This window comes from Hipposideros armiger, unplaced genomic scaffold (genome assembly GCF_001890085.2).
Source record: "Hipposideros armiger isolate ML-2016 unplaced genomic scaffold, ASM189008v1 scaffold_519, whole genome shotgun sequence".
In the NCBI taxonomy this organism is placed as follows: Eukaryota; Metazoa; Chordata; class Mammalia; order Chiroptera; family Hipposideridae; genus Hipposideros; species Hipposideros armiger.
Window position 1 is genome coordinate 1,148,364 of NW_017731869.1, and position 11,741 is coordinate 1,160,104.

The following is an 11,741-nucleotide window of genomic DNA, read 5'->3' on the forward strand; positions in this document are numbered from 1 at the left end:
GTGTGTGTGTGTGTGTGTGTGTGTGTGTGTGTGTGTGTGTGTGCAGCCCACCATCCCATGCGGGAATTGAACTGGCCAGCACCCTTGTTGTTAAGAGCACTGCACTCTAACCAACTGAGCCACCTGGCTACCCGTCGGCAGTTTGTGGCTGCTCAGCTCAAGGTGCTGTGTTTAACCTTAGTTGGGGGCGCATCCCACTATCCCGTGCGGGAATTAAACAGGCAACCTTATTGTTAAGAGCATGCACTTTCACCAGCTAAGGCACTCAGCCGCCCCTTGGCAGGTCAGCGGCAGCTCAGCTCGGGTGCAGCTCACTGGCCCATGTGGGAATCCAACCGGTGACCCTGTTGCTCAGAGCTCGTTTTCTAACCAAATGCACCACCTGGCCGGCCCAGTCTGCTTATCTTTTTAAGGTGTTATTTTAAACGGTGTCCACTCCTTTTCCCAGCTGACTTCTCTGTTAGGCATAGGAGGCACTACGCCTAGTGCCCACAGTATTTTAGGGCACACAGAAATGTTCACTTTCTTCTAAAATCAGAACAATGAGCTTTTAGTTTGGATATGAATATATTCATTTTTATACCAATGCAGATGTGAAATGTGATATTTAGAAATTTATTTCTAGGAAGAAAGGGGCCCACGAAGGCAAAAATGCGAAGGGCCCAGGAAATTCACCATGTGGCCCTTCCCTCACCCCACCCCCACTGTTTTGTGTCCTCTGCAAGTGACCATTCAGATTTGGAAGAGTTCCCTCCTGGTTCTTATCTTCTAGGCTGCCCTGATGACCCCCAGAGCCCGGCTGGGTGTGCTCACCAGGGCTACAAGGACAAGGCCACCAGATGACAAGGAACTTTACCTTCTTCTGAGCCTGCCCTTGTCCTTGGCACCTCCACCTCCTAATTCTCACCTTTTCCATCCTCTCCCCCATTCGCTATAAGGACAGTATGATGACAGCAACATATTAGACTTGTGTGGAAGTTAGCTGATATTGTCTGCTTCATCTCAAGAATTTCTGGACATTAAAATTGCACCTCATCTGCGCAAGGAGACCCACCTTCACTTCAAAATCTCCACCCAATTTTGCTTCATACGCATATCTAAATTGTTAACAAGAAGACTGGCTCAACCCCTGATAGTAAAATAATTTTTCTTATTTTTTAAATTCAATAAGAAAAGTAGTAATTCAATAGAAATCTAAGGTGAAACTTTGGGAAAGGGAAAATTCTAAATGATAATAGTCAACCCTCTCTTTTTTAAAGAGAGCTAGACATCTAAATTTCAATGCTAATTTCCCCATTTTAGAAAAGTTGGCCTAAGTTTATAAAACACCCTGATAAGCAAACAAAACACATGAGTTTATGGCCTCGGGCCTCAAAGCAGCTGGGCCTGATGCCCCAGGGTTGATGAGGCCGGGCTGCAGAATTCCCTTCCTGAGGCTTTGCAGGTGACTTGAGTTAAGGTTACAGAGGAAACTTGGCAGATGATTAAGGGTCTCAAATCATCTCATCTCCTAGTCTTCCATTCAGCTAACCTGAGAATGAACATCATTCCCTCCCACTCTTTTAGGATCTCCTTTCTTTCTTTTAACGTATAATATGCATAAGTTGAGCTCTAAGATCACCATCATTTCCATGAAGAGTTCAACCTAATTTGTTTCCCTGCAAATTAAGTGCTATAGATTGGATACTTCATGACAAGTATATCCTGAGCCTACCATTTTCTGAACCCTTGTTTCTTGGTCTTAAATCTGTCCCCTGCTCCCACCCTCACAAATGGAATTGGCATCTTTGCTCGGGCTGCAGGAATCTGACTGTGCAACAGGCTTTGGATCAACCCTGTAGGAACGAGCATGGGTAGAGAGACCAGGAGCGGCTGCTCTTGTGTAATCCCATACAAGTGCTGGTATCTGTTGCCAAACACTGAAAGAGAAGCTGGTTCCAGCTGATCATCATAAAAGCTTTCCCAGCACTTGAGGCTTGGAGGCCAAGGAGCAGGGCTAGCTGATACATGCATGGAAAGGATGCCCGGGCCGGCAGCCCTTGTAAGGTGAGGCGGGCCATTCTATTGACTGTCAGTGCAGACAGGTGAGGCTTTTTTTTTTTTTTCCCCCACAGAAAGTAAAGAATATTTGGAGACAACTTTGCTTGTGTCTTCATACAAATTTCGTGTTAGAAAGAGATGCAAGGGATACCTCCCTCTGTCAGAAGATGCTGTGTTTCTACCTGGCAGCATTTAGATTTCAGTTTCTCACGGTTTTTCTCTCCCAGGTGCAGTTTGTTTGCTGTTCCAGTGAAGTTAAACAGTAAACAGTTAACTCTACAGGCAGATGATATTATTTTGAAATGAGGCTTAGTGTTGGTGTTAGTGATGTCCTCGGAGGGAAAGCGGTGGGTTTGGGCCTGCATTTCAGTCTTGGCGCTGCCAGCTCAAGAGCGGTTCCCAGCACCAGAGGAGCAGTGAGTGATGAGAGCGTGTCTGCTTTCAGGTTTTGGTCTGGCCTGCTGATTGCGTTGGGCTCTCTATGCCCCAGAGGCTCACCGTGTGGCATTTCAACACACGTAGAAATAGGTAAGTACCAGTGCCTTGTCATGGTATTCAGGTCACTAAATCTGTCAAAAATATTAAGAGATTGGAAGTCTAGCCCATGTGTTGATAACTCGTTTGCCTGCTGTGCTGAGCCACTGGGCAGCAGGGAGGAGAAAGCCAGGACTGGAGTCCTCCAGGTGTGGGGATTGCCGGGTGGGGTCAGTGGAAGGGCAGGAAGCAAGAGGGTCCCAGGGCCTTCTCTGGGTCGGGAAATGATGAGGCGCTGTATAAACCAGAGGTTGCAGAAGAACTGATAGTGTGGGAGAGGAGAAAGATGGGTGGAATGTGGTGGGAGTGAGGAATTTAATTTCTTGTTTTACATTTCCAACTATATGTAAAGGCCCACATGTGGCCATGGGAGTGGGTCTCCTGAGTCAAGTGGCTTTAGAGGTGGTTGGCTTCAGGGGCAGCAAGGGAGTTTGAATAGTCCCTGGCATTAGAGGCGCCCAGAATGACGACAGGAGTTGGGAAGGACTGGGGTATATTATAGTTAGCGGTGTCCACAAGCTCAGGGGTGAAGGCAGAGTTATCTGGATATGGGTGAAGGGCAGCACCAAGATGTGGTTCTTGTGTGCAGTATATTTGTAATGTTTTTTACTTCATGGAAAATGTGAGCCAATTTGTGATATAATTATAGAGATTACATTACACAGCAGTTTTCGCATTCATTTCAGATGTACCTGACACGTGAGTCTTCTTGAGATAAAAACAGTAACAATATTTTATAGCGATGCTACCTCCAGAAGGTATAAAGCAGAACAAGATTACAAATAAAATATGAATTTATCAGTGCAAAATAGACCTAGATATTGAGCTTTGGTGGGCAAGAGTCATATCACAGAATTTTATGATTTGAAGGGACACTAGAGGTCACCGAGTCTAGTTCCTTGAGTATACAAATGAGGAAATTGATCCTAGAATTACATGGCCTCACAGCTAGTCCAGTGTTCTTTCCACTAAACATTTATTGCTAAAAGGGAGTCAGGAGACAATGGAAAAGAGAACCAGACCTAGGTTTTAACACTAGCTCTTCCATAAACTACACTAGTGACTCCGAGCAATTCACTGTCTTAATTCCTCTTTGTAAAATAAGGGAGTTGGACTTCTTCATGAATTCCATATTCTCTTCCAAGTCTAAGTTCTGTGAAATTGAAATTGCTACCACTATAGAAATAGAACAAAGAGGAACAAATATAAGTGGGATTTTTAAAGTTTTTAATCCTTAGAGTTTAAAAATTAACAAGACAGATGAAATCTAAAATTTTAACAAAATCAAATAATTGCTTGCCTTTCTTCAGTAGATGCCAAACAAAGGTCCTAATAGATCAATATATATTAAACATAATATATTAATAGATGATATATTGAGCATGTTAAATATGTTAATATATTAAACACACACATATTTATGTGAACATAATTGAAGGCAACTTCTAACCTGCCATTTTGAGGCTTTTTATGTAAAAGGAGACTAAAACTTCAACATTTATTTACTAATAAGTTAGACGATTTTATAAATATCTTGGTTCACATTTTCACTTCTTACATAGGGCCTGTGTGGAAGATTGACATTGATGTGAGTTACTTAATTAGAATTGGTTTCATCCAGTAGTTTTGGTCTATAAATCATGGACCTGTACATTAGTCTATAGATCCTATGTACAGGTTACTTGTGTGGGCTGTGAATATCTCTTATGGTATTAATATTTATAATATAATAGTGGCAATATTTTTTTGTTGTATGAATTAAAAAATTGGATGTTATTCACAATAGAAATGCCTTTGAATATCTCTTCACAAGGAGTGTTCATGTTCCTGTCGATTGTAAGAAGATTCAGGGTGTGGGTGTCTTTTGTGTGGGGGTGAATGGGTGGAACAGGTGGCCCTGTGAGACATGTTTTTGTCCTTCTAAAGTAGTGCAATGATAAAAAAACATTTGAGGATCATGGGTTCAGTCCATGGTTTAGGCCCTGTATCATGTTTTCTATTTAGGTTTATCTACCTGAGTAGGTTGGTGAGGTATGATAATTATATGGTTGTATAATGATGACAACTTCTGTTTTTGAGCTCCTACCATGTGTCAGCCATTGTGATTGTCATAGCATTTATTTCCTCTGATTTTCTCAACAAACTTGTAATGTGGGTATGATTTACTCAATTTTACATAGGAGGGAACTGAGAACTAGAGAGGTTAAGTAACTTATCCAAGGTCATAGAGCTAGTTAAGCAGAAACTTTAAATCATTATGCAAATTTGACTTGTATTATAATATCTATATTATACTTTCATTAATGTATTTATATTTTTATATAAATATTGTATGAATCTAATTATGGCTGATGAAAATTACAAGTGAGTAAAAACTTAATTTTCATTTCCCACTTCCTTGACAGTTACAACCATAAAATTATATACACGGTGTGATCAATACGGTGAATATTTAAATAAAAAAATTTATTACGGTAAAAGACACATTACCATTAATCCCCGTCAAAATACTCCCTCTTGCTTCAAACATACTTATCCCATCTTTCTTGCCATTTTCTGAAGCAGTTCTGAAAGTTCTCTTTCGTGAGTGTTTTTAGTTGCGCTGTTGTGGTTGCCTCGATGTCCTGAATCATTTTGACTTTGGGGAGGAGCCAGAAGTCACACAGTGCCAGGTCTGGTGAATAAGGTGGATAAGGACACACTGTAATGTTTTTATTGGACAGAAATTTCCGTATACCAGAAGCAATGTGTGACACAGAGCATTGTCATGATGGAGGATGATTTATGGCACACTTGAAAATGCATCTTTTCTCTGGCTGGCTGGGTGGCACAGTTGGTTAAGAGCGCAAGCTCTGAGCAACAGGGTTGCCGTTGGATTCCCACATGGGCCAGTGAGCTGTGCCCAAGCTGAGCTGCCACTAAGCTTCCAATGGACAGCCAGATGGCTCAGCTGGTGAGAGCACGCATGCTCTTAACAACAAGGTTGCCTGTTCAACTCCCACATGGGATGGTGGGCTGCACCCCCATCCTGCAACTATTGTAGATTGAAAGTGGTGACTGGACTTGAAGCTGAACTTGCGCCCTCCACGACTAAGATTGAAGGACAACAACTTGACATGGGTGCTGGAAAAACACAATGTTCTCCTTCCCCAATTCCCCAATCAAAAAAATCTTAAAAAAAAAAAACAACCATACAAAATAAAACACACATTCTCTCAACCGTAGTTCACACCCAACTGACTGCACCGAACAAGTTGAAACTTGTCACACACTGTTACTAAGGTTCGACATGTCACTTCCCATATTGAAGATCCCTGCCTTTGGGTTGAATGGCACTCAGTAGCAGCATTCACTGTATTTTGTGATCACAACAGAAAGGCTCTGTGTCACACATCGCATCTGGTATATGGCAATTTCTGTCTAATAAAAACATTACAGTGTGTCCTCATCCATTTTATTCACCAGATCTGGCACCATTCAAATTCTGGCTCTTCTCCAAAGTCAAAATGACCATGTATGGAAAATGTTTTGAATTGATTCAAGACATCAAGGCAGCCACCACAGCACAACTAAAAACACTCACAAAAGAGGACTTCCAGAACTGCTTCAGAAGGTGCCAAGAGTGATAAGTATGTTTGAAGCAAGGGGAGTATTTTAAGGGGGATTAATGGCAATGTGTCTTTTACTGTAATACATTTTTAAAAATTTAAACATTCACCATATTCTTTGATCATACCTCGTACTTTCTTTTTATTTCTTTATTATGTAAAATATTTTTTATTGGGGAATTGGGGAAGGGGAACAGACAAGTTGCCATCCTTTTGTTCTTCAGTCTAGTTGTGGAGGACGTCACTTCACTGGTCCATGTTGGTATTATGATCATTGCACTCTTTCCCAGCCGAGGCAGATTGGTTGCCAGCCATTAGATGGCCGCTCACGCTGGCTGCTGGCCACTTACGGTAGCTTATGGCAGCCCACTGCAGCCTCACTGCAGCCTACGCTGTTGCCGGCAACTCATGGCAGCCCAGCTCCAGGTTGAGCTGTTGTTCACCATCTTAGTTGTAGAGGGCACAGCATCACTGGCCTATGTGGGATCCGAACTGGCGGCCCTGCTGCTCAGAGCCCGCTTTCCCAAGCCAACTCTTAACCAACGAGCCACTCGGCTGGCCTTCATACTTTCTTTTTAAAACAGTCTCTAGGAAGTTCTGTTGTCAGTTATAGTTGACCTTAATTGATTTATGTGTTTATTTCTCTCAGGACACAGAGCTCTAGAGTTTCTCCACCTTCAGGATGGGAGTGTTAACTACAAAGAGGTATACAGTTTGATTTTTCTCTTATTCCATGGGCATTAACTTTCATAGGTGCCAAACAAAGGCCCTAACAGATATTTAAACAGTAATTTTAAGAATCATTTTTATATCTTTATAAACCATTAATATTTTTGGTTAAAAGATATATGTCCCCTCCAGTTCTACTTGAACATTTTATGTATAAAATTTAAGTAATATCATTGAAATATTTTAATTATATGAATCATAGCGTGGAAAAATATTTGAGAGAGAATTTTATTAAATGGTACATCTTTTTTGTTTTTATAAAGAGAGGTCATTCCTGAGATAAACCACTTATTTTTTACTTCTTGTATGTGTTATATACAAATTATATTACTACTTGGAGAAGGAAGTCTTTATTCAGAAGTATGCTTTGAGATTTGCCTTCCAACTTCTCCTACCATATTCTTGGTTGAACTATCTGATGGTTCACCTTCACCCATCCTCAAATTAGTTGAACCCATTGTGGCCCTACACTTTCTAATTCTATTGCTAAATGATACTTTGTGACAAAGATGATTCTTAAACACTTAAGTTTGATGAGAGTGGTTAATTCTCTCATGACATGAGAATTGGATCAAATTATTACCAGTAAATCTTGATAATCTAGTATGGAAAGCAGGATGGTGAAATAAATGATATCTGTTATATCCCCAAACCACTTTTAGTCATTAATTTTTAACTTCCTCACTCACCAAATGTAAGAGACCCTCTGGGAAAAAATGGCATTTATATTTGATTGTCATTTTCTTTGTCTTTGATAGAAAATAGGCAGGGGAGAGAGGAAGAGAAGCAAAAAATCTACCTAATTCATGACATGAACACTCAATCCTGACTGTGCATAGTGATTTTCTAGTAGAGGATTCAAACTTGTCTCATTAACTTAATTTAAAACCTATTAAGTGGACACAGGGCCTCCGCCTCATCATTGGTCCTAATCCACATAGTGATGTCATCATTGGAAATGACCAGGTGCCCCTGAGTACTCACCTTTTGACTTATGAAGGCAGATAAGGGTTACTTTACCTTTTATAATGTTATCATCCAATCCCTTTTCAAAGATTGATGATTGATTTGATACTCCATATGTAGGAATCTATAGTTTCCCTTTCTCACTGCCAAAACCTGTACTTGGGTGACCTCTGGGCTTATTGGTATAGTTTGGTGAAATGATACAGAGGAAAGTGTCCTGGAGGACACTAGTTGGCTTTATAGACAGATTCCCACAGGTCTGCAGTATCTTGGCAAGCTCTACTCATTTAGAGTCTGAGCTTTGTTGGTTCTGTTGGGTCTTCGGGAAAGTCATGACACATTTTTGCGATGAAAAACATAGAAAAATACGTCATGACTTTCCCGATGACCCAATAGAATTTCCTTTTGTTAAAACACTCAGAGGTGACTGCACTTTAAAGACTTTCACTCCAGCTAACCAAATTTATATGGGAATAATGCGTAAAGCTGAGAACATCAGTTTATCCATTTACAAGAACTGTAAAGACCAAGCGGAACTCACAGTAATGGTCTTTATTGCCCTTATAGTTGGTCTCTTCCTAAGGAATAATAAATGGAATGTGGTGTGTTAACCAGGAAGCCACAGCAGTGGCAATTATCTGCTGGTTGCAATCCTTTCTCTACCCTGTTCCTCCCTCCCTGCCCACAGAAACAGGTTTTGTCTTTTCTGATTATAAAACTGATAACTCATTGTAAGAAAAAAACATTCTCAGAGATAACCAATGTGAACATTTTGCTTTATATATTTCCAGCCATTTTTCTGCATTTATAGCACTTTTTTTTTCAAAAAAAGATTACACTCTACACACTATTTTATAACTTGTTTTTTTTCATTTACTGTATCAGATATCTTTTCAGATTAATTGAGATCTTCAGAATAATTTTTAACAATTACATATTTTCCTGTTCTCCAAAATGAACCCTAATTTATTCAGTTAATTTCCTATTTTAACTTTTATTTTGACTTAATTAAAAATTGATAGAAATGTTGAAATAATTAGACAAATAATTCTCATATGCCCTTTGCCCAGTTTCCCAAATTGTTGACACCTTATCATATTTGCTTTTTTATACTCTCTGTACATATTGATTTTTTCCTGAGCCATTTGAGAGCTAGTAGCTGATACGTTAGAGATATGTTAGGATAACTCATTATCCTCTAACATGGAATTGTGTAATTCTTGGAAACAAGAACATTCCTATGCAACTACAGTGTAATAATCACATTCAGGAAATCAACAGTGAAATAACACTATCATCCAATCCTCAGGCCTCATTCAAATTTCACCAATTGTCTCAATAATATTCTCTATGGTTCCAGGACCAATTCAGGATCATATGTTTTATTTAGTTGTCAATACCCTCTGATCTCCTCCAACCTGAAACAGTTCCTCAGGCCTACCTTGTCTTTAATGACCTTGATATTTTGGAAAAGTACAGTTCAGTACTCTGTAGAATGTACCTTAATTTGGTTTTGTCTGATGGCTCCTCATGATTAGATTCCCCTGCAGGTATTTTTTGTCAGAAACATGGTAAAGCATGAAGTGATGTTATATTCTTATTGCATCATATCGGAAGGTACACAATATCAATCTGTACCATTTCTGGTGATGTTAACTTTTATGTCAGCTATTGCATTTTTCAGTTCTAAAATTTCCATTCAGTTCTTTATATTTTTATGTCATTTTGTATTTTTCAGTTTGTTTCAATTTCAAGTGTGTTTGTTATTGTTCACTGAAGCATTTTTATGATGGCTGCTTTAAAATATTTATGAGAAAATTCTAACATTTTGCATTCTCAGTGTTGGCCTCTGTTGATTGTCTGTTTTCATTCCTTTTGAGGTCTTCCTGGTTCTTGGTGTGATGAATGATCTTTGGTTGAAACCTGGACATTTTAGGTATTAAGTTATGAGACTCTGGATCATATTTAAACGTCCTGATTTAGTTGGCATCTTCGATACCACGTTATTAGGGGCACACTGTCTCCTAACTGCCAACTGGGGTAGAGTCAAAATTCCCCACGGGGCCTCCACTGATGCCTCCCTGACTGGGAGGGGTAGGAGTGCCTAATAGCTGCTTCTCACCTTGGCCTCTACTGATGTCAGAGGACAGGGTGGCCTCTCACTGCGAGGTGGTATGAACGCCTGGTCTCTCCTAGGCCTCTTCTGACACCATCCCAGTGGGGAGTGGAGTGGTACCTCATTACTGCCAATTAGGATTAGATGTCCCTGCTCTCCTCATGGTCTCCACTGACACTGAGTGGCAGAGGGAGGGCAGGATCACAGGGATGAAAGTCCTGGCTCCCTCCTTGGCCTGACTCCACTCCAGCGGGGAGCTGGGCCTCACTGCAGCCAGGTGAGAAGAAAGTGTAGGCTTCCCACTTAGCTTTAGCCAGTGCGGGTAAGGACGGGAGCACAGTTTTTTCTGTGGTGTTCAGCGGGAGTAGAGAGGTTATTGTCTAAGAGTTTTCAGCCTTTCCAGGCTGTCCCTTTCCTGGTCATATGACATTATGGCTAGAGAGAGCAGGCTTTTTTTTTTTTTTTTGGTCTATACCCATTAGCGTTTCTAGATGGCTGGCTGGCTCTTTCAGTATCCAGTTTGGGATGTACGAGCAAAAAGAACACCCAGAAAACTTACGACAGTGTTATTCTTCTGTCCCGAGTTCCCTGGTCAGTCTGCATACTTACCTCCCCTTTTCAGAGTATCTTCTGTCATGTTGTATACAAAGTCCAGGGTTTTTGTTGTACTTAGCAAGAGGAGGAAGGAAAAGTGCATCTATTCTATCTTCCTGGAAACAGAAGTCCTAGTAATGTTCATTTTTCTTTCTAGGTTGAGATGGTGTCTGCCACATTGTTTCTCTGGAAAATTATAATAATAAGTATTTTCTACTTTTTAATTAATTAGCAAGTAAATATTTTGTGGAGAGATATATTGAGGTAATGTAAATGTCCTGTTTCTCATCAAACTTAGTATCCATTGATTCTTGCCTGAAATAATTATGATGATGGTTGCCAATTTGTTTATCTGATTCCATCATTCTACATGTATTAGTTGGCATTCTGCTGCAAGGTAGAGCTTTTTCTTCTTCCCCATTTATATACTTATATTCAATCTACATTCAGAGATTCCTATTTTAGTCAATGGTTTATATTTCAGTACTATCACTATTTAATTTGATGCTCAAACTGTCTCAAACTTTGCTTCAAGTTGGTGTTTTGTGTCTGTCTCTCTGTGTGTCTACCTACCTACCTATTTAAAACTATGAGATAATACAAAAATAGCTCCAATTGTAATCCATCACCTTAGGATTTATTCTAGTCTTTGTGTCCATATCTGTAATTTCTTTCTTCAACAGTGAGAAACCTGGTGTGCGCGCGCGCACACACACACACACACACACACACACACACACACACACACATATGCTTCATCTCCTTGTGTGTGCTCGTCTTCTGACAAGGCTTGGCAAATCCCTTCACCCTTGGCACTGCTGGCTAAATTCCCTTGGCCCAGAAACAATGAAAACACAAAACAGAGAAAACATATACAATCGAGGAAGGGTTAAAATTCTTAATTGCTCATGAGTTTCATTGAAATTCCTTGATAAGTATCTTCAGATTTAGAAACATCCACTTTTAGGGCCTATTTTCTATTCTTTTTAAAATTTTTGCCAATTTGGTAGGTGAAAATGGTATTTTGTGATAGGCTTAATTAGCATATTATTAATTTATTATTAATGAGGTTAAATATATTTTCAAGTGTTTATTGACTATTTCTATGATCTCTTTTATGAATTGCCCATATCTTTTGCTCATTTTTCTATTAG

General features: G+C 39.9%; 1 protein-coding gene across 1 annotated transcript in view; it reads left to right on the forward strand.

Annotated features, from left to right (window-relative positions):
* Positions 1–2,342: 2,342 nt before the first annotated feature.
* The window catches only part of GPLD1 (glycosylphosphatidylinositol specific phospholipase D1), a 52,587-nt gene continuing 43,188 nt past the window's right edge, over positions 2,343–11,741 (forward strand). The window contains exons 1-2 of the mRNA XM_019668168.1: positions 2,343–2,568; positions 6,832–6,887. Of these exons, the coding sequence (XP_019523713.1) occupies positions 2,343–2,568; positions 6,832–6,887 (282 nt within the window). The remainder of the gene's footprint in view (positions 2,569–6,831; positions 6,888–11,741) is intronic.